Raw genomic sequence first — 26,114 nt, 5'->3', positions numbered from 1 at the left:
TTTCCTCTACCTGGCCTGCTTGCTGTCTTGGGGCTTTCCCAGAAGCCCTGCTCCCTGAGGACCCAGGTCCTGAATTCCACCTGTTTCTCATCTTCTCATCTCACTTTCTCTTTTGTTGAGCCTGAGGCCCATCTTTGCTACCATTTCTGCTAAGGCCAATTAGTGCTTTGGAAGCCTGTTTACTTCTATCTATGAATTTCCTTATTTTATAATATTTTCAACCCTTCCTCCCACCACTATATACTAAAATCTTTCAGTTGCCCACCTCTGAATCATTTATTCATTCAATAAATATTTATTGAGTACCTGCTATGCCAGGCATTGTTTTGGAAACTGGGGTTATGGTGATAAATAAGAAAAAGTCCCAGACCTCTGGAATTTGTGTTGTATTGGAAGAGATCGTCAACCAATAAAGAAATATTTAATATGATGTTAGGTTATAATTGCTATGAAAGCAAACATTAAAGCAGGGTAAGGGAGAACGTCCGGGTATGCTGATTTAGAGTGAGTGGCCAGGGAGGGATTCTCTGAGGTAGTGACATTTGAGCTGAGACACAGATGGGAGTGAATACCTAGAGAAAAAACAATCCGGTCACAGCAGCAAACTAAAAGACTCTGAGGCAGAAAGATGCTTAGTGCACCAAGGGGAAGGGTGCTATTTATTGTGTGCCAGGCACCTGCTATGGAATACAAAGACATAGTTTTTGCTCTGAAGAAATGGCAGGTCAAAAGGGATACAGTGTGTCAATAAATGATTATGGCACAGGATAGCCATAATAAAGTTCTGTGCAAATTGCTAGAAACGCCCAGCAAAAGGAGCACCAAAGGGAAGGCTTTCTACAAGAGGTAACATTTAAACTAAGGGTCGAAGAAGTAAAAATTGATCTTGCCAGGAGAGGAGAGGGTTTTTACATCTTTAGGCCTGCTGGTCTGAAAACACAGGACAGTTTAGGAACCTTAAGTTCTTGGGAGAGGTGGAAAATGGTGAAAGTAGAAGAGGCTGGGTCATGGGGATCTCCTGTGCCAAGCTGAAAAGCTGATTTCATCTCTTGGGTGATGAGGAAATCAATGCCAGGATTCATTCGCATTCATATTCTCTCTCTCTCTACATACATATATATACACATACATATATGTGGTGTGTTTGTGTGTACATATATACATACATATAAACATATATACAATATATACATATATACATATGGGGGTGTGTGGGTGTGTGAGACAGAGAGAGAGAAAGTTAGTTACATACATACTGGGGAAATGAACCCTAGGTCTTGCACAAGCTAGGCTTGTGCTTTACCACTGACCTACACCACCAGCCCTTCCCATATCTTAGAGCTGTGCTCCTCTGTTATTATTCGTTTTTCTTTTGGGACTAGGGATTGAACCCAGGGGCACCTTACCACTGAGCTACATCCCCAGTGATTTTCATTTTTTATTTTGCTAAGTTGCCAAGGCTGGCCTTGAATGAACTTGCCACCCTCCAGCTTCAGCCTCCCAGTCCTTGGGAGACCCGCGCCCCCGCACCTGGCTTATTCTTTTTCCATTACCAGTCCTTAACCCCTATTGCCCTACACCTCCTTCAACGGGACTGCATTCCCGGTCTCTTAGGAGGGAATCTCTCAGGAGATTCCCAACTTTTCACATCACCTTGTGTCCAGGGTCCCCAGCTCGAGGCCCCGCCCCTTGGCCCCGCCCCCAATGACGCACGGCGCCTAGTGCGTGGGGATTCCCGCTGCCCCGGCCACTACCCGACCTGCCCCGCGGCAAGATGGCGTCCTGAATGCTGCGGTCAGCGGCGGAAAGTTTGTTGTGGGATTAGACTAGTCGGGCTGGGAGGCTAGAGTTGGAGCGGGATAACGCGGGACCCCAGCATGGAGTAGTTTCAGAATAGGGACCAAATCCGGGGTGGGGAGGAGGAGATGGAATGGAGGAAGGTTGGCGGTGGAGCAAAAAAAGGAGATGGGGTGGAGGGGAGGGGGCCTAGAATCCAGAGGTAGCCTTAAGTGAGGGGTTTGGGGCCGGGGAGCCAGAAATAGGTGTGGTTCAGGTCGTAGGGAAGCAGAGTCAAGAATTGGAAGAGAATTTCGTAATTGAGAGTAAAGACTGGAGTGTGGGATCAAGGCCTGACTGTACCAGGCCAGTGGAAGGGGAAAGATTTCTTCCTAGTAAAGGGGGATAGTACAGAAGGGTGGAAGAGAGTTCTTGAGGATGCTGGAGAGGTTGCCAAGGAGGGAATTAAGTCAGTCGAATGACCCTCTTCCAGGCTTAGATCAGCCTTTCTACAGCTCCTATAGCAGCATCTGCCCCAATTTCAGCTGAAGACTGAGGGTCCCCAGGGACTGGAAGAAATCACATTGCCTGCCTGGAAAGAAGAGGTAGGGGCTTGCCTCAGCCCAATCCGAGAGCGGGTAAGGTGTCCTCCAGTGATAGGTTTCTGAGTGGTACACTCCCTGGGAGAGGATCCATGGGCTTGGAATGATGCTGAGAATCATTTAATCTGAGAGGGCTGCTCTTCTGTAGAGGTTGTTCTTTGTGTGTGTGGTCCCTAAGTTAGTGTTTTGCTTAGATCTCACCTTGCCTTTTGAGAGATGGTTTAGACTTGAGCCTTATGTGCCTTCATCTGTGCAAGGAATTCTGGGCAAGGACCTAAAGATCAGGCTGAAAGTATTCTAACACATCTCTCTCACAAGCAATTTCCTACACAGTTTCTTCTGTTTCCCCATAACACCTTCAGTTTGACATTCTGCCTGGAAGTGATTTGTGGATAACAGATGATTGGGAGATGTGAGGAAACAAATTCCTGATGTTGTTCACTGACCATTTAAATACCTGCTGTTCCCAGGTCCTGAATTCATTCCTTTTTTTTGTACCAGGGATTGAGCCCAGGAGCACTTAACTGCTGAGCCACATCCCCAGCCTTTTTTTTTTTTTTTTGTATTTTATTTAGAGACCGGGTCTCGCTGAGTTGCTTAGGACCTTGCTAAATTGCTGAGGCCGACTTTGAACTTGCGATCTTCCTATCTCAGTCCCCTGAGTGCTGGGATTACAGGCATGCGCCACTGCGCCAGGCCTGAATTCATTCTTGCTATATGTCTACTTTTGCACTTGTGGTAAGAAGGGTTTATTAGCATTCCTTGGGAAGTGGATTGGGGGAGTGTTGTCAGAGGTGAGGGAAAGGCAGTTTGGAAATAGGGAGAAGAAACCTGAATGAGCTTCTGGTAAGGAGTCTAGATGCCTAGTGTAAATTTCTGGGAATTTTATCATCTCACTATCTCTGAGATGCCTTGAGGTCTGCTTTACAGATGGACCTTTGAGGTAAAGGAAGGAAAGGATTGTGGAGCTTGCCCTTTCTAGTAGTTTTCTTTTTCTTTGTATTATCTCCATCAAACTTAAAAAAAAAAGAAAAGAAAAGAAAAATCAGTTTCACTAGCTGAACTACTCGTGATCTAAGAATAGAGGACTTGATATTGGATATTGGTGCCCTATTGTTATGCTCAAGATGTAGTTGGGAGCAGGCTTTTTACTGAAGCCTGCTTCAGGACCAGCATCTGCTGCATGATTGGTCTGGTTTAATCTTGAACTTCTCACTATCAGTCTATTGCTCTCTGTACACCCCACTCTCCACCAAAAGTTTACTCAGAACACCACAAATCACAATTACTAGGTCAGCTTCAAAACCTTCAGCTATATGAGGAACTGATGATATTTAGTCATGCTTCTATGTCTAAAAAGTTGAGAACTTTCTTTTTATGAAGGCAATGTGTGGGTGCCTCCTTGGAAATTGTAATCAGCAAGAATAGTGTGGTGAAGATTTAAAGAGAACTGCCTCTAGAGCCAGAGTGCATAGTTCAAATTCTGGCAGCAGTTTGTAGCTATGTAGCCTTTATTACTTTCACAGTTCTCTATGCTTCAGATTCTCATTGGTCGATGTAGATGGTAAGAGTACCTATCTCACAGGGTTATTGTGAGCATTAAATAAGTGAATACATTAGTGTATTTAGATCAGTGCCTAACACTCCATGAGCATTAATTGTTATGCTGTTCAGAACTAAGCCCTAATTTTTGTTTCATGGTTGGACCTGCTGTCTCTATGAAGAATCTGTACTGGTTTGGGCTGCTAGCCTGATGTTAGAGAGATGAGGCACAGCTTTTGAATAGTATAGATTTTTGGTGTAGTGAGAATTTTCTTATTAAGCTATTTAGTTATGTTAAAATGCCAGTGACTTCCTGTTTGAAGCTGTGGGGCTATGGAATTGTTTTTGCAGCTGAGTGATAATAATAGTGCTTATCAAGCACATTCTGTGTGTCTGGCACTATTGTAAGCACTTTACATGTCTTAACTAATTTTTGTGAACTACATGAAGTAGATACTATTATCTCTACCTTATAGATGAGAAAATGGAAGCACAGAGTGGTTAAGGAATTTGCTCAGGATTACCCAGCTAGTGAGTGGCAGAACTGAGGTTTGAACCTAGGCAATCTGTCTGCAGCAATTGAACTACTTTTTTATTTTGATTGGTATGACATTAACTTATTTTTTTTTATACTGGGGATTGAACCTCGAACCCAGGGGCACTAACCACTGGGCTACATCCAAGGCCTTTTAATTTTTTATTTTGAGACAGCATCTTACTAAGTTGCTCTAGGGCTTGCTAAATTGCTGAGGCTGTCTTTGAATTGTCAATCCTCCTGCCTCAGCCTCCTGAGTTGCTGGGTTTATAGGCGTGTCCCAAGTACCCAGCTAGCTTTTTTTTTTTTTTTTTTTTTTTTTTTTTTTTTTTTTTTTGAGATGGCGTCTTGCCATGATGCCCAGCTAGCCAATAACTTCTGGGCTTTGAAATCTTGGGTTAAACATCTTCCTGCTGGGACAATGGGCAACCTGTGCTGTGAAGTTAACTTTTAATATGCCTAATGCCAATTTGTATTTCTCGTTTGTTTGCCTATATCCTGGTTCCTGTTTGTCTGTATTGATGATTAGATGTATACCTGTATTATAGTGAAAAATTTAATTGGTTAATTTAAAACTTCATTGGTGGGGAGGTCCAAGTTCTTCATCACAGCCCTCTTAGAAATAATAACTGGTGCAGGGAAAGTGGTGAAAGGAGCCTGCACTGCTGTGTTAGCCAAATCTGGTCTCTGTTCATAATTCAACTTGGTGACTGCCCTTTGGAAAACCATGGGCTTGAGTTGAATGAGCAGACTCACATCCACTCTAAGCGTGCCTTAAAAGAGGCTGGGGTGGGGGTAATAAGATGCCAACATAAGGTTTATTTTTGACTGATTACTGATAGGAGCACTTCCACGGTATTAAATTCATAGACAGTCTACTTGTAGTCTTTCTTTTAAAAATAGCAAATAGCAACCTACACAGGAGAAAGAAAAGGAGGCATTTTAAACAGCTTCCTCCATTCAGCATAAGGTGAAATGGAAAACAGATGTGCTTCTGCTGAAGCCTGTGTTGTCTGATAATGGCCCTGGCAGTGCTCAACTGTCTTTCCCTTTAGCAAGGCAGGAGGCTGCGTGCAGCCTGGGGGCAGAGGTGTGCCCAAGGTTTTGATTGACTTTCCTTTCCTGTATTTAGGACCTGTTCTTCTGAGTCATGTTCTGTCTACTTAATATGCCCTCAGGCCCATATTTTTCTTCAGTAAATGTCTTTCTACCCTGCTATCAGAGTAGGCTATGCTTCTGGTTGTCTTAACCAGATTTCAGGGGAGTTGGGGGCCCAGGACTTTGGCCTTTCCCTGGGAACTCTGACCCAGGCTTCTAGTGAACTTTTCTATTTGTTGCGGCATCTGTGATTTTGAGAGGTAAATGACATCTTGTTGGTTTTGCTCCCTTCCTCTGTTAACTTAGGAGCCATGCATCCCAGGGTAGTGTCCTAAGTCATGGTGCTGAAATGTGTTATCTTCATAGAGTACACCTGTGTGTTTTAGTAGACATCCTTAGACTTTCTGGATTCAGGTCGCATTTTAGCAAAGAATTGAATCACAGGGTGAGAGCGGGTGGATTTTGAGTCACTTTCCCCTTATACCATTTCTTTTCTTTTCTTTTCTTTTTTATTGCAGTGCTGGGGATCGAACCCAGGGCCTTGTGCCTTTCTACTGACTGAGCTATCTCCCCAGCCCCCCTTATACCATTTCTGTTTTGTAAATCAGTTTCTTCTCAGAGTGGCCCTTGTTCAGGCATCATCTTTGAAACTAATTCCTTCTTCTTCTTTACAATAGTAATTGGAGTGCCAAAGATCTCTGCACCTGAGCCTTCATTTCTCATCTGGATCCATCTTCTTAACAGCTCTCTGAGCTTTGCTTATTATTTCCAGCTTCTGGGTCCTTGTGCACACTGGTGCTACTGCCTGCATTTCCTGACCTCTTCCCGATGGTCCCTTTACGTTTTTTGTCCTTCAGGTCTCAATTTAAAATATCTCTTCCTGTTATGGTTCGGATATGAAGTGTCCACCCATTAACAGTGTCCTGTTAATGCAGGAATGTTCAGAGGTAAAATGTTTGGATTGTGAGGCTAATCAGCCTATCCTAGTTTGAATGGACCAACTGGGTGTTAGTTGTAGGCCGATGGTTAGAGAAGGTGGGTCACTGAGGGAGTGCCCTGGAAGGGTGCATCTACCCTGTGGCCCCTTTCCTTCTCTCTACTTCCTTGCTGCCCTGCCCTTCCCCCGTGATGTGCTGCCTCATCTTGGGCCCAGAGCAGTGGAGTCAGTCCTCTATGGCGTGAAGCCTCTAAAATCTGTGAGCACCAAATAAAATTTTCTTCCTCTTAAGTTGTTCTTGTTGGGTCAAGAACAATTTTGGTCACACAACACAAAACCTGACTAAAACATTTTCTTTAGTACCCCACTTACCTTTAGTGCCCCTCTTCTGTACTTGCTTCTTACACTTAATGCTGTATCTTATTTGTCTGTTTACTTTTCTGCTTTTCACAAGACAGTAAATGCTGTGAGAACAGGGACTGTGTCTCATTTACTACTGCATTTCTAGCATTTAGGATGGTACTGGGCATTTAATAGGTACTTTATTATATTGTGGTAAATGCAGAATGATTGAAATATGGTAGACATTCTCTTCTCCTTCCAGTTTGTCTTTCATGCTGCTGTCAAAATTACTTTCCTATTAAAAATACATGGCTTTTCACTCTGAAGATAATGCATATTCTCTCTTGGATGTATATCTGCTTCCTAAATAAACCTCTCTGCCTTTGAAAAAAAAAAACAAATCAAAAAACCCTCTTTCCTTAGAAATACTGTGGGTTGGGCTGGGGAGATAGCTCAGACGGTAGAGTACTTGTCTTGTAAGCACAAGGCCCTGGGTTCTATCCCCAGCACCAAAAAAAAAAAAAAGAAAAAAAGAAAAGAAATACTGTTAAAGTCCATATTCTTGATCTCGCCATTTAAAAGACCCTTTACATTCCAGCCCAAACCCAGTCCTTTAAAATGAATTGTTGCCATTGCACCTCATCTGCCCTGTGCTTTAGAGCTCTTAAATTCCTCACTGTTCCTCAGCTTGTGATGGCCATCCTCTTTACTTGTGTACCTTGCTCACTCCACAATACTCACCTCTGTCTCAAACTGCTCATTTTCTAAGACCCAGCTCCTTTGTCTTCTCTGATGAGAAGCCTTCCTTGCTTTCCTTTCCTTGACCCCTAGCAGCACTTGGTTTGAACCTCTGTTCTGGCACCATATTGAGCTGTGAGTCCTGTTTGTCTCTTTCACTAGGCTGATCTCCTGTGGAGTAGGAACTCTCCTGATCCTGGGTGGAGGAATTGGTACAGGAGGTGTTATGAGCAGTGTGATAGTCTAATTTTGGAGACGAATAGAACTGTTTTGAAATCCTGGTGGTCATTTAACCAGTTGTACAACTTTGGGCAAGTTTTTTTTTTTCTTTTTCTCTTTTGTGGTATTGAAGATGGAACCCAGGAGAGCTCTCCCACTGAGCTACATCCCTAGTCCCCTTTTTAAAACTTTATTTTGTGACAGGGTCTCACACTTCCTGAGATTACAGACTTCACCACCGTGCCTGACTTGGGCAAATTTCTCAACCAGTAGGATTCTTGGTCTTTTCCTGTATACAATTGAGGTGCTGTGGTCTTTTTTGCAGGATTATTGAATATTAGAGATAATGAAGTCATAGCACATAGCATGGTACCTGGCATATAAAGGATACTCGGTATGTATTTGTTGAATGAATGAATCCCATTTTGGAAAACTGTTGGATATAAAAAGGCTTTGTTTTATTCAAGCTAGAATAAGCCTTTTGATTTCTGTCATGTAACCAGAAACTGTTTTTTTTTTTTTTTTTTTTTGGTAGCTGTAGATGGACAGCATGCTTTTATTTTATTTGTTTTATTTTTTATGTGGTGCCAAGGATAGAACCCGGTGCCTCACACATGCTAGCAAGGGCTCTGTCACTGAGCCCCAGCCCAGCCAGAAACATTTTTGAGTTGGGGGTGAATTTGAGATACTCTTCTTTCTATGAAGCAGTAATAAAGATGAGCCTGGGAATACCATCAGGGAGCAGCCTATGCAAAATAAGATTGTTGGTGTGTCTGCCCATCTCTTGTGCTGTGATGTCTTCTGGGAAGGATCACAATGTGCTGCTTTCCCCAGTCCTGGTGAGGTTGGTGGTGACCTGTGGATACAAGTAAGACTAGTAGACATGTGTTCATAATGTAATTAAGACTGGTTAGGCAGAAGGTTGCATGCCGTGGATGACTGGATGGAGTGTTTCAGGACCATGTTCCTTAATACTTTATGGACTGAAAAATGTTGGGTGAGACTGATGAAACACATGCAGGCATTGAGGAAGCCAGGCTTCTTGGCCCCAATTTTCTGAAGGCTTTGATGGTCTTCTTTTGCCGTGGGACAGGCTTAACTGAGATCCCCTGCAAGAACAGGATTTGTAACCCAGAGTCACAATCCATTCTTTGCCTTTTTGTTTCTAATGTAGTTGTTGGGGGGTAGTTCTTAGGGCACCAGTCCCCAACAAATATCAAAGGAATTTGTTTGCAGAGGTTTAAACCTCTTATTAACTGTCCTCTTCTGTCCACACTGAGTTGCCCAGGCTGGCTTTGAACTTTAGGTCCTCCTGCCTCAGCTTCCCTAGTAGCTGGGATTACAGGCATGCACATGCACCTCTGGGCCTGCTAGAACTCTTACTTGTATAATACCAGGTAGTACTCCAGTTAGAGCTTGCAGTGAGATGAGGAAGATGTGTGAGTTCTCTACAGGGCTGCCTTCTTGTTTCGTCCTCAAACCCCTGCTCCAGCTGATTGCACCTCTGTGATCCCAAAGCACTCACCTCACTGTAGTGTAAATCTGTCTCTGCAGTTTCTTATGGGCAAGGTCTTACTGAAGGCAGAGCATTTAGGTCCTAGGTAATCAGTGCTGAGCTGTCCTGCATGACCCAGCCCATCCTCCTGGATGAGAGATTAAAGTATACAAGATCTTTCTGGCAAAGCCTTTTGAGCTCAGGAAGGAAGGTCCTGCATAAACAAAAGGTGATACTGTTAACAATAGTGCTACTAATTATTTTCCAGCATTGAATTCATGTGGTTAAATAATCTGCCAGGTGCTTGGATTCAGCTCTCTCCCCCTTTAGCTTTTTTATGTGCTAATGACAGGCTCCTATGCCAGCAGGAAGGGGTTAAAAAAGGGGGAAGCTTTTCTTTCTTAATTAGCATGTCCTAAAAAGTCTTGCTGGCATCCTCTGTTGTTCTTTAAGGCCTTTCAGTACCGGCTGCATCCTGCTGAGTTGTATGGATAGTGTGCTCCCTGCTTAGAGCTGGAGTTAACTACAACCTTTTAAAAGTTTTTTTTTGTTGTTGTTGTAGATGGGCAGATGCCTTTATTTTGTTTATTTTTATGTGATGCTAAGGATCGTGCCTCACACACACTAGGCAAGCATGCTCTGCAACTGAGCTACAGCCGCAGCTCCAACTACAACTTATGTTAATGCCCAGATGAATCAAAAGGATAAAACCAGTAGCTAAAAGTGAAGTGAGGAAATTTCCCCTGAGTTCCTCAGTGTGTGAGTGTGCATTGCATAGTGGCATTTCTTTGCTGATGGGTCTTGGCAGGAGTGGTAAACTGCATTGTTTGTTTGCAGATCTGAAAGGAGGTTGCGCGAGCCAAGTGAGCCAACCGGACTGGATTGTGTTGTGTGCCTTAGGCTTCAGAGGACCCGATCTCATTAGCCAGTATGGTGGCACACACTGCTGACCCAGCAATTCAGGAGCCTGAGGCAAGAGGATCACACGTTTGAGGCCAGCCTCAGCAACTTAGCCTCAAAATAAAAATATTTAGGACTGGGGATGTCACTCAGTGGTAAAGCACCCCGGGTTCAATCCATAATACCAATAAAATAAAAGAAAATAAATATAAGAAGGACCACGTTTCTCTTGGACTGGCTATGAGTTCAGGAGTGGGACTGCATTGTTGGTTAGCAATGTGGGCTTCAGGCCTCCCATGTTGTGCATGTCTCTCTCCCTCATTCCTTTTATCTTTGACTAGGAAAAGAGAAAAAATTATTTGATGTTAGTGCAACAAGAGGCCCTCACTTCTAAAACTTTGAATTATCCAGGTCATGTGCTGCCTCCATATTTGAAAGCAAACCTTGCCCCACTGGCGTTTTTCACAGTTCTTATGGGTGCAGGTTCTGGAGGTTGCCTGTCAGTACATGGGTTTTCTCATGAGACTAGGAAAGCAGTTAGGGCCTGTAGAAGAGTTGTCTCTCTTATAGATGGTTGTCTCTTGTCTACGTAATGCCTTGGCCGTTTTGAGCTCTGGGATTGTAGTTAAGGAGCCCAGTTGGTGAGCAGTTGGGGAGCCTATTGGAGGCTTTTCCTACCTGCTTGAATCTTGACCCTAGGCTTGGGAGAAGGACAGGCCCACATGTGGGGTTAGGGTGGTTACTATTCTTCCCTTTCCCCTGGTTATCACAGAGCCTACAGGGTTTCCAAGAACAGGGAAGAGAACCCCTTTCCTGGCTTTCCCTGTGTTTGCAGGAATATATGCTGTAGATTTCCTGTTCTGCCGCCCCAGAGGACATATCCTGTATGACTCCACTGCTGTGGTGGCATTTGTCTTGCGTTTCCTAAACTGGGATGTGTCACTTTCTCTGTGGTGCTTCTGGAAGTTTCAGGAAAGAGTTACTGCTGTTCTCTGGCTTGTGATGGGCAAACTAGCCCCTTTCTGCATTACTCCTTCTGAGAGGGGAGAATAGTCCCTCCTGGAGTCTGGGGAACCTGGCTGTAGCCTTCATCCTCACTCTGCAGGTTCTTTTTGGGCTGGTTCCCTGGGAATTGCTATCCTCCTGGCCCTCTCAGAAACTGTAAAGTGGTAGTGTGCCATCCTTTTCCTTGCCTGGTCCTGCTCTGGGCTGGGTCACACACTACTCCATTGTCACATACAGCTCTTGTCACAGCCTTTGGTCCTCAGCTGGTTCTCTCCCAGCCCTTTCCCGCAGAGCCTGTGGGAGGTAGTGGGATGCACTCTGCTGGCACAGGCCTGGGTGGCAGCTGCAGCTGTGGGGCCTTTGTTCGTACAACCCACCATTCAGAGTCCTACTGCGATTAAGGAATAGGGAGACTGGGAGCCGTGTTCCCTTCTACAATAGGTATCTTCTCTTTCTCTTTATGTTTAAAAATTTGGGGGATCCTGGGGATTGAACCTCGGGATGTTCTACCACTGAGCTACATCCTAGCCCTTGTTATTTTTTATTTTGTGGCAGGGTCTTGGTAAGTTGCTGAAACTGGCCTCTGACTTGTGATCCTTCTGCCGCAGCCTCCTAAATTGCTGGTATTAGAGGCATGCATCACAGTGCCTCACTTTTTTCTTTCTGGGTCAGTGAGCCCAATTCCCTGGTTGCCTGGGGCAGAGTGCTCTGCTTCACCTGGCATGCTTTCTGGGTGGCACAAAGCCCCGAAGGCTGTAGTAGTGAATCCATAGGTGGTTCTGCAATACGCAGGAGAGTGCAGGGCATCCCACAGCTTGGCCCTTCCTCTGCTCTCTCTTTGCAGCTCCGGAGTTGGGCTGCTCACAAACCAAGCTGTCTGTTTATATGGAGTGCCTGGAGGGCGTCTGCCATGAGTCTGTCAATAACTGCGCTAACCGGGAAAGCTGGCTGGTTGGGGAGAAGACACTAACCCTGTGAGTCTGACCCTGGACAGCTAACCTACCCTGGGGTGTCACTGGCAGTGTCTCTCCTTCATTTTCCCCCCAGCCCAACTGCCTCCTCTCCTCAACTTATTTGGTGCCATCTCCCATTATCCCAGTCTCCCAGCTGTGGGTTGGGATGTGCCCCTTTATGGCCATGACAGTGAGCTGTCCTGTGTATACCACCTGCCCATCTGCCTGCCTGCCTGCTGCTGGACTCCAGCACCCCTTTCTCACTCCCCTCGGCACTGTGTTCAGTTCTCTCTCAGAACAGAATTAGTTGGAGTTTCTGTTCAGTCTGTGCTTTTAGCACCCCAGAGTTTGAGCTACCCCCTGATTACCATGCTGCTTCTGCATCATGCACAGCTGGAGCTAGATGAAAAGGTACTTTTTGTCCAGACCAGAGCATTTCCTCCTTTTGTCAGGAGCAGAAGGTTGGATAGTGTCTCCATTACTTTCATAGTAGGATAAGAAGTTAGGATTAACTGCCAAGTTCTCTTCTGGGTGGAGAGTTTGAGTAGAATGTTAGCCTGGCACTGGGGATGCCCCTGGGCAGAAGAGAAAAGCTCCTTCAACTGAAAGCTGGAACCCAGAACCAGGTACCTCTCTGAGATGAAGCTCTCATTGGCAACTGCCACTTTGGGAGGTGGAGCTGGCGGAGTTGGGGCCCCTGCCTATTTCCACAATTGAAGCTTCAGGTGGACTTTAGCCGAGAAGTACTGGGAAGGGCGCCTCAGCCAGAGAGAGGCAGGACTTGGCTTTGTACTCCACATTGGGCCCAGAAAAGGTCCTGGCCTCAGTGGGAGACTGGTGAGTGCAGACTGGCACCCAAGGTCTTTCTTCCTCCAGGCTTGAGAGGGTAAGAGGGCTCTGGAGGTATCAGGAAAGGCCAGCTGCCTGGTGCTCTCTGCTAATCCGCACAGGTAGCTCTTTAGGAAGACTGTTTCCAGGCTCTGGAGGCAGTGTAGTGCTGGCAGGCTGACCAGAGGAGCTGGCGACCCTCAGGCCTTTGAGATGGGAGGGAGAAAGCAGGGACCTGACTAATAGCTTGGGGTGGGTGTGTGTAAATGGGAGGGGGTGCAGGGAATTGGCAAGCTGGAGGGGTTTGGGACCTGGCTCTGACCAAGAAAGCAGAATGGCCCTGGAGTTGAGGCATGGTTTAGGGACACTCATACAGAGAAGTCTTGGAGTCTGATGTCAAGTGCTGACTATGAACTTGGGGACTTTTTGGTCCTCCCTTTGTTGTGGGGACCTTGGACCATCATCAAGCCTTTAGCTCTTTTATTCCTATTAAGTGTGTGCTTAGCTGAGAGGTCAGGTGGATAAACTTGAGGTGTTTGCTCAGGCGGGGAATCAGGTGAGCTCTTACAGGTCACTAGCACTAGTGCTGAGTCCTCGGGATTATTCTGGGGCAGAATGATTACTGTCCTTTTGGCTTTCAAAACTTTGTCAGTCTGTTCACTTTAGAGTAGGCAGAGGGCCAGGTCAGGACTGCAGGCAGCTGGTCCCAAGAGGGTGAGGTTGTACTTGCCCAGAGGGGTAGTAGGCATAGTTGTTGAAGAAGCAGAAGAGCTGGTCTAGGCACAGACTGGCATCTTCTAGCCTAGTCATATACCCAGAGCAGAACCTCTGCCGAGGCCCCACCCCGTAAGCTGTTGGCTGCCTGCCTGCCACGCGCCCAGGATTGCTGAGGGCTTTGCTCATGCATCTTAGGAACAGCTGCAGGCCGGAAACTGGGGGCTGGTGGCAAGTGGGAGGAGCACCAGGGGGAGACTTCTGGGAGTGGCTGAACCCAGCTTTCCTAGGATCTGCTTGCCATGCTGGGGGACTGTTCTACCTTTTACAGGCGATCCAGCTGGAGAGGGACTATATTGTGGCACAGGATGGTGGGGATCTTCAGAAGCAATCCACAGGGCACTGTTGGGTCTCTTGGTCACAGGTCTGGCCCTTTCACGGTGGTGGTTTGTTTTGGGGCTTCAGTTGGAGGCAGAGCTTGAATTTCAGAGGCTGAAGAAACAGCCAAGAAACAGGCTTTTGTGGCAAGCGTCGTCCTGCCCCACAAAGGTGCACAACTCTCATTTTATGTCAAGGCTTAAGACTCAGGGCACCCCCTGAGTCGGCCCCATTCCCTGTGTGATCAGACTAGTTGTGTTTTAGTGGTTCATGAGGGGCTTTCAGAAGGACTGGTGTTATCTATCTCTTGCTGGTTCCAAGGGAAAAAGGCAGCACACAGCACACCTGGCATGTTCTGCAACAAGGCCGGGTTTTCCTTTCATTTCAAAAGCAGTAATTGCTAGTCTCCATCGGACTTTCCTTGAATTATGAAGAGGAACTCCAGTGATTTTTGTGGAGATGTGTGAACCCTCTGAGTCAGAAGATTGGGTTCATTGACCCTTTACTTGCTTGATTTATTGATATCTGTGAGCAGAAAGGCTTATCAGTAGATTCAGAAATACCCTGAACCCAGATAAACTGTTGGGGCATAATATCTTAAAGGAGGTGTTGGTGATGTGGGGAGGAGGGAGCCAGTTGGTCCCTGTGGGTCAGTGGAGTTGTGCTTTCTGGTAGTGTAGAGATGTTCTGGGGGAGCTGGAGATGTTCAAAGGGGGAAAGCTGAAAATCCAGAAAGCCACATCCATTGTGGATTTGTTCCTGTCTCCCTCTCCTGGGTCAATGTGGGGGTGGCCTCTGAATCCTCAGCAGGCAGAAAGCTGGATACCTAGACCTCCCTTCCTCTCCTGTAACCTTCTTGGACAGATCCCAGAAAGGACTGCAGAGGCATCTGTACCTCTTGGATTGGAACCTTTTTGCTCTTGCCTCCTGAGAGGGTGTTTGCTGGGAGGAGTAGCAAGGATAGGGGTTCTGATAGCGTCAGGATTCTGAAGAGATTTTTCTCTTGTCCCACTCTGTCTCCAGCAGCAGCCATCTCTGGCCACGTTGGAAGCCCCAGTCATATGCACACATCCACAAAAGGGGGCAGGTGTGATTCCCTTCTGGTTAGAGTGAAGCTTGGCATACTTTTTTGTCCTTTGAGTAAAGAATACTGCTCAGCCAGCTTCCGGTACAGGTTGCGCCTTCCGTCTATCTCTGTACTCTGCTCAGCTGTTCAGTGGGTTCATAGTGCAGGTTCTCTGTGCGTGCTGAGTCCCATTTCTAATGAAAGTAGACTTTGTTCTCTGAAGGCAACTAATCGTGCCCCATGGGCTGTAATCAGGGAAAGGTATTTAATACAGGGCAGGCGGCAACAGGCGGCAGATTGCAACATGGCAATTAGAAAGCTATCACCCCCATCCCCCACCCAGGCCCCAGCAGATATGAGGTACTCTCTCCTTCCGAACTGATTTTGAGTAAGTGAAGAATGAGTGCCGTGAAGCAGAGGCAGGAGGCGGAGCTGAGGTGAGGAGGGGTGGAATAGGGGTGGTGAGGGACAAGGAGAGCTTCTTTCCTGCTCGATTCACCTTCAGGGGATGAGGAGGGGCAGCTGCTACCCTGGATGTCTCCCTCAAAGTGCTGGCAGGTCCATCCGAAGGTGCCCCAAGCCAGGCTGGGTCAGCCAGGGTTTCCACCTGGAAAGGCCTCAGCCCTTCTCTGAGGGCATAGCTATTCTTATAATACAGACCCAGCACAATCTGGTAGCCCTACATCCTGAGTCATCTGCCCCAGTTCCCTTGAGGCTCAGGTGGGTTGGGTGGGGATAGGAGAGGGACTCTTCCCTATTCATTGCCCGACCTTCTAGAAGACCATTTTCTTGGTGGTGCCCTGGAGCCCCACTCAGCATCTAGAGGCCAAGAGACCGCCTTTGGCTGCAGCTTGCTTGTCCCAGCCCTTGACCCATTCTCAGGTGTCCAGCTGCTTTCCCTGGAGACCTCACATGGGATTGGGAGTCCTCCTTAGGATGAAACACTCCAGGGCAACCTGGAAAACCTTTGAATGAAGGAGATGTGGCCAGTGAAGTCCATGCCTGGTAGCTGAGTCTTCCTGGTGGTGCTGTTGCAGTGCCATCCAGTTACCCAGTTCATCCCTTTTATCTTCTCCCAGCTTGGGGAACCTGGTTTCCAGATGTTTCTCACTCTTCCTTGGGTCTGTTCTCCGGTACAGAAGAGTGGGCTGCAGGCCCTTTGTGTTCCTTTTCAGTGCCAGAATTATGAGCCTCTTGTGGGCTGAATCTGGGGCACTTAGCAGATTTCAGGAGTTGGAGCTAGGGCCTGGTGTCCTAGTATTTATGGATGAGGGGCAGGGAGTGGCACAGATCTCCCTGGTGGACTTGGGTTAGGGAATACTGCAGGTACCCTGGTGGATCATCTCCCCCATGGGCTTACTTCCTGCTTCCTTGGTTGGGAGTGTTCCCTTCCCTATGACTGGCATGTTTGAAGAGAATAGACCCTGGCTGAGAGAGAATAACCTCTCACCACCCTCAAAGTCCCTGTCTGCATTTACTGCTCATCTCACTGCCAGCTGCATCCACACTGTGCTCTACTCAGCAAGCCAGATGTTCTTAGCTAGGGAAGCCTTGGAAATAAATGTGTGCTCTTGCCCAGGAGTAGGGACTTAAGGTCATGAGGCAGGATGAGCTGCATTACGTGTGGGGCCTGCAGTGAGGCGGCTCTGCTCACAGGTAAAGTTACCTGGTACCTGAGCATGTTGATGACCCTCCTGCCCCTGCTTACACCCCACCATTCACACAAGTACCTGGTATCTAGGGGACAGTGTGGGCTTTGGCAGTAATAGGGTAGGAAAGTGAAGAAGAGACTGAGGACAGAGAAAGGAATGTTTTGGGTGAGAGGGGCTCCTTAGCTGACCAAGGAGGAAGAGGGGATAAAAGTAGGAGGGACCTGGTTCCTCTGGAAAGAAGGGAGAAATAGAGACCAACTCCCAGGAGCCTTCCATGGAGTTTCTAGAGGCTCTCAACTGCCTGGCTCCCTTATTCTCATGTCCCTGGCCCTGTGGCTTTCCAACTCATAAGCACACCCACACATATACCCGCTGAGTATCAGAGCCCAGGTATTTAGGCTGCTTTGGTACTTTGTAGGCCTCTCCTCAGGCCTTGGGAATCCAAACCCCAGGGCCTCTGGAGAGGGCAGCCTCAGGGGACATGTGGTAGTGACTTGTTTGCTCCCCCACACTCCAGGAATGTACTGTCCTTTCAGGCCTGCCTGGATTCCTGTGCAGGGAGTCAGCCCAACAGAGTATGCTGCCTATGCCCTGTGGGGACATGTTTTGCCTCCTATAAGAGGGGCGGAGGCTGGCGGCTCGTGCCTGTGCTGCCACACCCCAGCTCCTCCCAACACCCCAGACGAGGGACCAGACAGAAGGGAGACTACTGCTTTCCCGCCCTCCCTGCCCCCACCCCATTCTTCCTGCCCCAGGCCCTTTTGGAGTTATGGCCAAGACATGTCCTGACAGTAGGAGCACATGCTTTAGCCTGCAAGGCTTCCCTCTGCCCCCAGCTCTGTTTAGGTTGACGGGGGTGGGGGGGTGGGGTGGGAAGAGATTGGTTTTTATGCCCAGAAGGCCACCTAAGGTTACTACCTCCATGGATCACTGTGGTGACTGCTGCCCCCATGCTGCTGCCTAGCTTATTACAGGTGGGAGCCAGGAAGGGCAGTGGGCAGATCTTGGGACCACAAAACCTAGAAAGGACCTCATCTGTGTAGATGCAGAGCAGGTTTATGCATTGAGGAAGGGAGTTAGCCAGGGCTCCTCAGTGTGCCAAAGCAACTCTCAGTCTGGAACCCAGAGGTCTCAACTCCCCTGCTGGAGTTTTCTGCAGCAGTGTTTCTCAGGCTCAGCACCACTGACCTTTCGTGTTGATAATGCTTTCTTGGGGCTGTCCTGTGCATTGTAGGATGATTAGCAGCATCCCTGACCTCCGCCCATGAGATGCCAGTAGCGCACCCCTCTACCAGGTTTTGACAATCAAAAATTTCTCCAAATATTTGCTAGATGTCCTCAGGGAAAGGAGGTGAGCAAAATTGTCTAAATTACTGCTTTTCAGATTTTATCTCTTGAACCTACCTCTCCTCATTGCCAAGTTTGTTGACCACCATTTCCCAGAAATGATCTTTAGTCTCCTTGTGAAAACAGTTCCAGGAGCTCCCTTTCAGCATCTTCTCTGCCCATCTTCTTACAGTTCTGCTAGGCTTTTTCGTGGTGTTATTCATTGTAAAGCATGTTCTATAGATCTCTTGTTTCCAGACTCTGAGAGATGAACAGGACAGCTCTAGGGTGGGGATAGGGACAGGACAGAACCAGACCTATTTCAGAGTCAGGTACATGGTAGGCTAAGACCATGAACTTGTGTACAGAGATGTGTCTTATCTGGAGAAAGGAGGAACCCAGTGCCTCAGTCATCTTCTGCCTCTACTACTTCTCCTTCCGACCCACTGTTCAGTGTCCTTGCCTGGCTTTCTCTGGAGCCTTCCATGTCCTGGACTGGGCAGGCAGGCCTGTGGCACTGACAGACAGGCGCTGACACCTGGTTTCCACTTTCTTTCCTTCTCTGGTTTCAGGAGCTCTTGGCTAGAGGAAGTGGAGGGGCTGTGGGATGCGGAGAGCAGAGGGCTAACTCCCAGACAGTGGATCGGCGAGAGCTGCCGACGAACACACGGTATGTTCCTGACAAGGCCTGTTTCCCTCACTTGGCTCTCTTCTAGGGAAGCTGGTAGGTGAGGGGGCAGGCAGGTGTCCGGTCTTGGTGGAAGCTGGTGAAAAGAGAGTGGCAGAGGCCAGAGGGGCTTGACCTTCAGTGGTAGTGGCTAGGGTGCTCCCTCAAACTTGGAGACCCCAACCAAGGATCCTGGGTTGGGTGAACATCCTCAAATCCTTGTGTCTGCTTACAGTGTTTTAAAAAGTAAGCATTTGTTGAGCATTTATTAATAACTGGGCAGTGTTCTTAGTGCTTTAGATAATCTCTACAACAACTGTATGAAATTGGTGTTGCTCACAGCCCCAGTTTAGAGTTGAGGAAACATCTACACAGAGAACAGTTTTTCCCTCCGCAGCCTCCTCCACCTACAAGGGAAAGCAGTTGACAGTTCTTGAGTTCCTACCCCACTTTTATAGCAAGGGCCACTTGTTCTGGTGTCCAGGCCTTGGGCCCTGCCTTTCCCACCTTTCTGTTCTCTTTTGGACCCAGGTCCCATCCCCCAGCACTGCCCTGACTTATGGGGACCAACTTATCAAAGTCCAGCCCTTATTCTAATGACGCAAACAATGGCCCAGACTTATCGTCCTGTGTTGGCTCCAGTATATGTCCCCTTTGATCATTATTTTTCCCTCTCAATCCAAAGACGTCTTAACCACATCTTTGAGCCTCTTCCTTCCTGGCTTCCCTTCAGCAGGTGGAGGAGCCCATACCTCCCAGAATGACCAGTGCAGCCCCTGCCAAGAAACCCTACCGTAAGGCACCGCCGGAGCATCGGGAGCTGCGGCTGGAAATTCCTGGGTCCCGGCTGGAGCAGGAGGTCAGTAAGACTGGTACCCCAGTCCTGGGACTTTGGGAGCAAGAGCAGGTCCCTGAGGCTGGGTATCTGTCTGGCTGACTTCTCTCATGTGAACTACTAGTTCCCCGAGTTGGGCCGAGAGTGTGGTATTGCTGAACAGGCCTGGGGTTTCCTAGTGCAGAAGTGCTGGTAGGGGCAGTGCAGCCTCATGGGGGACTATATGTCCATATGTCAGGGAACCCCAGAGCCTTCATAGCTCAATAGGAGTGTTTCCATACAGTATTATTCACCCTGCAAGAGGCAGCCCACCAGACTCTCTAGCCCTCTATAGTGGAAGAGAACCACTCAACCAGAGCACCTACTCTTCATGGTCACCAGGAATTCTGGCCCTTTCTCCAGCTTCATTTTGTTTGGCTAATGTGTATTAAACATATACTTATTGCCAGGAACTGTTAGGTCCAGGCTGTGCTCTTAGAAGGCATATAGTCAACTGCATAATATACTCCAGGTTGGCTGTCCTCCCTTTGTGAAGCCTCCTGAGAGGATGAGGCAAGTGTTGGAGTGGTTTTTACACCTTGCTGCCATGCCTCCACCCTGTCACAGTGCATGGAACATATTTAAAGGACTTGAAATTCAACAGATGCTGAGCATCAGGTGTACTAAGATCCACAGGGAAAAAATGCCATTATTTTTCCCTTTCAGTTCATTACATAAAAATGCCAGCTGTTATTCTAGGTGCCACCTGGTAGGCATCCCCCAGTGTTATAGGTGAGGGAAATAAGGCTCAATGAGGTTAAGGTCATATTACCAGTATGCAGTGGAACAGAGTCAAATTCAGGTGTCATTGACTCCAGAGTCCATGATCTGGGCCACCCACCTCATTGTCTTGCCCATGACTACAGTTCTGATGCAGTTAGGTCCATGTGAAGAGTTAGGCTCTTCACATTTTGTTCCTGCTGTAGCCTTTACCTGCTCTGCTTTATAGTTGTAGTGGGAACTTGGGGAAGACAGGGAAGGAGGATTAGCCCAAAGGCTGTCCTTCATCCATGCACTTATTCCTCCTGAGCCTTCACATCCTGATTCTGCCCTTGTCTTCCCCACAGAGGGCTGAGAGGACTTTGCCAGAACTCAGAACTCTTCTGTAGCTTGGCTTGACTTCTTCACTTCTCTGGAAGGTCTGCCATGCTTATGTGGAGGCAGGGCCCATGAGGAACCCAGTGGACAGCTGAGAGGTTCCCTCCTGAGGAGAGGTAGCATGGGTACCAGGATCCATTTGAAAATTGCTTTAGGATTAAGGGTGAAGGTTGGAAAGAGTTCTGGAATCTTCTGGCTTTTACAGGAGAGAGTAATCTAGGTTTGTCTGGGCATTACTGGATTGCATTCATCTCTAGAAGGCCCTGTAGCTCTCTTCTGTGAGAATCTTTGGGACTTTCAACATGGCCCTTTCCAGGGTTGTTTGGAGAAGAGCCCATCTAGGAGGCCAGTGGTCCAGAGCCAAGCCTCAAGCTTATGTTCTTTTTTGCTCAGGAGTCGCTGACTGATGCAGAGAGAATGAAGTGAGTATCTGCTGCCTGTAATACTGCCCGTCTTGACTGTTCCTCTTAGCTCCAGGTTAGGCTACTGGTACAGTCAGACTTTTCCTTGGATTAGGTGGGTAGAGGTAAACGTTGGGATGGGGTGTTTTAGGGACTTTGGGAGGAGGCTTGATGTTTTTTTTTTTTCTGGGAAAGGGGTTTTGTTGTGTGGGATTCCAGAGAACCTGGAACGAAGTGGTGAATGGGTCTGAGCGGCCTGCTCTTGCCAAGGGTCCTCTCCCCAGTCCTGTCCAGAGAGAAAAGAATGATCTCTTGTGCCAACTGCCTCCCCACATCCCTTTCTGATAGCCACACAAGGCCCCTGGAGAGGAGGGCAGTGCTGGGCTGGATTTCCAAGGGATTAATAATGGAGAAGCCTGATTGTGCAGTGGGGAAACTGGAGCTGGGGGGTTTGGTGGCTGGCTGCCTGGCTTGGGTGGTAACAAGAGACAGGTTTGGAGCTCTGCCTATCCAATTCTGTCCTGTTTTCCTGTTTTTTTTTCTGTAATAGTTGCAGGAGGTTGGAGTGTCCCCTCTCATTCCCTCTGCCTCCCTCACTATCCCAACTCAGACTGTTCTCAGGCCCAGCAGGCCTGCGGAGCTTGCTGCCTTCCACTTGAGCTGAAGCTCGAGGAATGCCCCTGCTTTCAGTTGCCTGTCCTCACGTCATCCTTCACCTTCTTTCTTGAGCTCCACCTGGAACTCCAGGACTGGCTCTTCCCTCTCTGATGCCCCTCCATATCATCCTGCACCCCAGGCTTTTGCAGCAGGAGAATGAAGAACTTCGCCGGCGTCTGGCCTCTGCCACCAGACGCACTGAAGCCCTGGAGCGTGAGCTGGAAATTGGGCAAGACTGCCTGGAGCTGGAGCTAGGCCAGAGCCGAGAGGAACTGGACAAATTTAAGGACAAATTTCGCAGGTATGATTGAGGGACCTGACACACATGAGCATCTTTTTGTTCGTATGAGATTAAGTGGAAGAGGCCTCAGAGATCACCTGATTCTGATTAGAAAATTGATGTTCTGAGAGAGGTTCTAGGAAGTTGGCTTGCCCAAGATCCCAAGGAGGAGGAGCTGAGTAGGGCCTGAAAAACTGGATCTTGACCAGGTGTCTGCCTGTATCCCTCTCCAGGCTGCAGAACAGTTACACCGCTTCCCAGCGGACCAACCAGGAGCTGGAGGACAAGTTGCATACACTGGTAACGTGATCTGGCTGGCACTGTGCTCACAGTGTAGCAGGGGGCCAGGACTTGCCAGGGGAATGCCATTCTGCCCTGGGATTTGGGAGGGATTGGAGTGGGAGAGTGGTGGGGAGGGAACCGCAGTGTGCTGTGCAAGTCGGGACTGTCCTAACGCTCACACTGTTTCTCTTCTCTCCCCGTCTCCCCCCTCATGCTGCCACCGTTGCTGCTGCACTCTCCTCTCAGGCCTCTCTTAGCCACAGCTGGATTTTTGCAGTTGCGTCTGAGTTTGTGTGTTTTCTCCCTTGCCCTGGCCTCAGCCAAGTTCTGGGATTGGGGGGTCCTGGCTATTTTCTTCTATCCCTCGAGTGCACCCACCCCTTGCCTCTCCCTGTGTGAGGCTCATTTGGTAGTCAGTGCCTCCCTCCTGGAAGAGGGTTGGGGCTTCTGCCTGTGGCTCTGGCAAATACTGATGTCATCACAAAATACTTACTTCCTGGCTGCAGTGACAGCAGGCCAAGGCTGTTTGATGGGAGGGGAGGCTGTAGATCCAGTCCATGAACTGAAGATCAGAAGGCTACTTTTGAACCTGCAGCTCCCTCCCTGCCCAATCAGCTAATCTCACAGGCATCCCAGCTGCCACCCAACCCACCTCCCTCTTCTAGCCCCATCCTGGAAATAGCTGCACACAGGCTTAGCCCTCTGGTTGCAGTTACTGTCTCTGAGGTACCAACTGCCTGGACTGGTGCCTAGAGCCCCTCAAACTTCCTCAGTGAATGGACAGTTCTTACACTGCCTCCATCCTGGGCCCATGTGGCCCCACCCACAGCCAACTGGGAGAGCAGGAGAGGTGTCCAGTCTCCTTCTGTCTGTCCATCATTTGTCTGCTCTGTCCGCCTTGGCTGTCCTAGCACCTGTGGCCTCGTGTCTCTGGGCTGGAAGGAAGTGGAGGGGAGGAAGGGCCATTGGGGTCTGGATTAGGTTTATCACAATTCTGTGCCTCAGATCAAGAAGGCTGAGATGGATAGGAAGACACTCGACTGGGAGATTGTGGAGCTGACCAACAAGCTGCTGGATGCCAAGAACACCATCAACAAGTTAGAGGAGCTCAATGTACGTGTGCTTCACCTGCTCAGAGGGCCTTTCCTGACAGTGCTTGGCTCTGTCCTGGTGTAGCTCTGCTCCCTTGGGCATGGCCAGGCTGGGCTCTGAAGCAGGTCTGTGTCTGTAGGAGCGGTACCGGCTGGACTGCAACCTGGCTGTGCAGCTCCTCAAGTGCAACAAGTCACACTTCCGTAACCACAAGTTCGCTGATGTGAGTAGGGCATACCCCTTGCTTGGCCAGTGCCATCCCAGCCTTTTTAGGACAGCTTATATTCCAGTGTCTGCACTTGTCTCCATCCTTGTGTCTCTAACTCCCCCTTTCTAATTTGCCTTCTTGCTTCCATGTTGCCCCTCAAGCCAGCAAGCCCTGCTGGTGTCCCCTGTGTTATTGCCCATCACTAGTGCTGGGGCTAGTGCTGTTATTTCTGCAACCAGAGACAGAGACTCAGTTTGAGGATACTATGCAGGAAGGAGGGGATGGCCATGAGTATTGAGAAAGGATTAGACCCACCTGATCCCATCACCCTATGAGGCAAACTCTAGACCCAAGAGCCTCAGGCCCAGGGTTGATGCAGCCTGCAGAAGTAAAGGTATTTCTACCAGTGCCAATCAGTAGATTCTCCAAACTGAAGTCTGACTTGGATAGAAGCCACTGCTGAGGTGGGGGAGATAGAAATTTGAGAGCACATAAGTCTTGGCAATAGATCTGGGTTCACATTGTGGCTGTGTTAATCAAAATTTTGAAGTTATTTTACACTTACTCAGCCTATTTATCCGTAAAATGAGGTTATACAGGAGAAAGTTTGTTGAGCACACAGTGCTACTCTTTGTGGTAGCCATTAGTTTTGCTATGACTCAAGCTGTCTTCAGTTGGAATCATTCACATCTCTCTTCTTCTGCTCCTTTGCCCCAGCTGCCTTGTGAGCTACAGGACATGGTTCGGAAACATCTGCACAGTGGGCAAGAGGCTGCCAGCCCAGGCCCTGCTCCTGGCCTGACCCCAGGGGCTGTGGTGCCTACCTCGGTTATTGCCCGAGTGTTGGAGAAGCCTGAGTCTTTACTGCTGAATTCAGTCCAGTCAGGCAGTACTGGGCGCCCCTTGGCTGAGGATGTCTTTGTGCATGTGGACATGAGTGGGAGTGCTCCTGGTGACTCAGCCAGTCCCCCAGCTCCTGGAAGTCCCACCCCCCAACCCAATGGGGAGTGCCGCTCTTTGGGTACTGCAGGAGGCTCCCTAGAGGAGGAGCTGCCCCTGCCAGCCATTGAGAAGCTGAGCCCATACCCTACCCCTTCTCCACCACACCCACTGTATCCTGGCCGCAAGGTAATAGAGTTCTCTGAAGATAAGGTTCGGATCCCTCGTAACAGCCCCCTGCCCAACTGCACTTATGCTACCCGCCAGGCCATTTCTCTGAGTCTGGTGGAGGAGGGGAGTGAACGGGCCCGCCCCAGCCCTCTGCCCAGTAGCCCTCCCTCAGCCCAGGCCTCACCCCACCACCAACCCAGCCCAGTACCCCCAACGCTCAGCACCCCGGCCAGCTCAGCCAGCTCTGAAGAGGACCTGTTAGCTAGCTGGCAGCGCGCATTTGTGGACCGCACTCCACCACCTGCTGCTGTGGTCCAGCGCACAGCCTTTGGACGCGATGCACTCCCTGAACTGCAGCGCCATTTTGCCCTTGACCCTGCTGACAGAGATGAGGTGGTTCCAGCACCTTATTCCCCACCTGATGAAAGTGGGCTTTTACTGCCAACAGAACCTGACTCTGGTTTTTCCAGGGAAGAGGAAGAAGAAGAGTTGAACCTGCCCATCAGCCCTGAAGAAGAGTGCCAGAGCCTGCTGCCTGCTGATAGGGGCATAGAAGGGCCTGGCACTTCCCACACTGAGGGCAGGGCCTGGCCGCTCACCAGCTCTAGCCGCCCCCAGCGCAGTCCCAAAAGGATGGGGGTGCACCACCTTCACCGCAAGGACAGCCTGACCCAAGCCCAAGAGCAGGGCACCCTGCTCAGCTAGGCCCACTTGCTTTCTTGCTGACGACACACTGGGCTACAGAAGGCCTAGGCCCCTGAACTCTTCCTTCCCACACCTACACAGCTCTGCTCCCTGTGTGAGAGAGGCGCCCCACTAGGCCTTTCAGCTGCATTGACATTGGCACCAGCTTGCCTCATTCATTATTTTTTTCCTTTTCTTCTTGGGATATTTATTTTCCAAAGGTAACATGCAGGTGGGTCTCAAGTCCTTTCCTCCAGTCATCCAGTTCAAATTGGGCTGTTCTGAGGAGCAGGAGCTCATCAGTGTTCATCTTCCATCCTCCTTTTATATTCATGAGCTTTGGTTGTTTTGAGGGGTATTACTGGGGTTATTAACCTCTTAATTTCTGATTCTCACTAGTTTTCCTCTGTACAAGCTGCTGCCCTCAAGGGGCCTGGCCCAGCTGGGCCCCAGGATGACAGAGCAACTGACTCAGGGCTCCCCTCAGCTGTTTCTTCCTTCCCTCTAGAAAGGAGGGTAGCTTTAGGGGCCTCAAACTGGGCTCTGGTTGAGGCCTGGCCCCGTTCTTAACCTTGGCTCTAGACTGTTACTCCCAATTTTGGGAAATTTCACAATGATGACTATTTTAAAAGCAAATAAAACTATTTTACTGGTA

The 26,114-nt window shown here is 48.7% G+C and overlaps 1 protein-coding gene across 23 annotated transcripts; it reads left to right on the top strand.

The window, feature by feature from the left end:
• Positions 1 to 1,737: 1,737 nt before the first annotated feature.
• TJAP1 (tight junction associated protein 1) lies at positions 1,738 to 26,114 on the top strand. Of its 23 annotated transcripts, none has more exons than XM_079148509.1 (12): positions 1,738 to 1,808; positions 2,270 to 2,381; positions 12,034 to 12,163; positions 18,679 to 18,776; positions 19,507 to 19,632; positions 21,139 to 21,167; positions 21,943 to 22,104; positions 22,317 to 22,383; positions 22,612 to 22,641; positions 23,371 to 23,478; positions 23,597 to 23,680; positions 24,383 to 26,114. In XM_079148509.1, exons 5-12 carry the CDS (start codon positions 19,534 to 19,536, stop codon positions 25,478 to 25,480), a joined length of 1,677 nt encoding a protein of 558 aa, XP_079004635.1. In that variant the 5' UTR covers positions 1,738 to 1,808; positions 2,270 to 2,381; positions 12,034 to 12,163; positions 18,679 to 18,776; positions 19,507 to 19,533; the 3' UTR covers positions 25,481 to 26,114. The 23 variants fall into 23 exon arrangements, with proteins under 23 accessions (XP_079004635.1, XP_079004626.1, XP_079004616.1 ...); XM_079148500.1 differs by having other exon boundaries at positions 2,270 to 2,414; positions 19,510 to 19,632; XM_079148490.1 differs by having other exon boundaries at positions 2,270 to 2,414.

This window comes from Sciurus vulgaris, assembly GCF_902686455.1.
Source record: "Sciurus vulgaris genome assembly, chromosome: 7".
Classification (NCBI taxonomy): Eukaryota; Metazoa; Chordata; class Mammalia; order Rodentia; family Sciuridae; genus Sciurus; species Sciurus vulgaris.
The sequence above is the reverse complement of the archived record's forward strand: the minus strand, read 5'-3'. Positions and strand labels throughout refer to the sequence as shown.

Coding starts and splice junctions, on each gene's coding strand:
- TJAP1 (XM_079148502.1), top strand. CDS start 19,534: ATGACCAGTGCAGCCCCTGCCAAGAAACCCTACCGTAAGGCACCGCCG. Junction 22,105..22,316: donor TTTAAGGACAAATTTCGCAG/GTATGATTGAGG, acceptor ATCCCTCTCCAG/GCTGCAGAACAGTTACACCG. Junction 22,642..23,370: donor GCCACAGCTGGATTTTTGCA/GTTGCGTCTGAG, acceptor TCTGTGCCTCAG/ATCAAGAAGGCTGAGATGGA.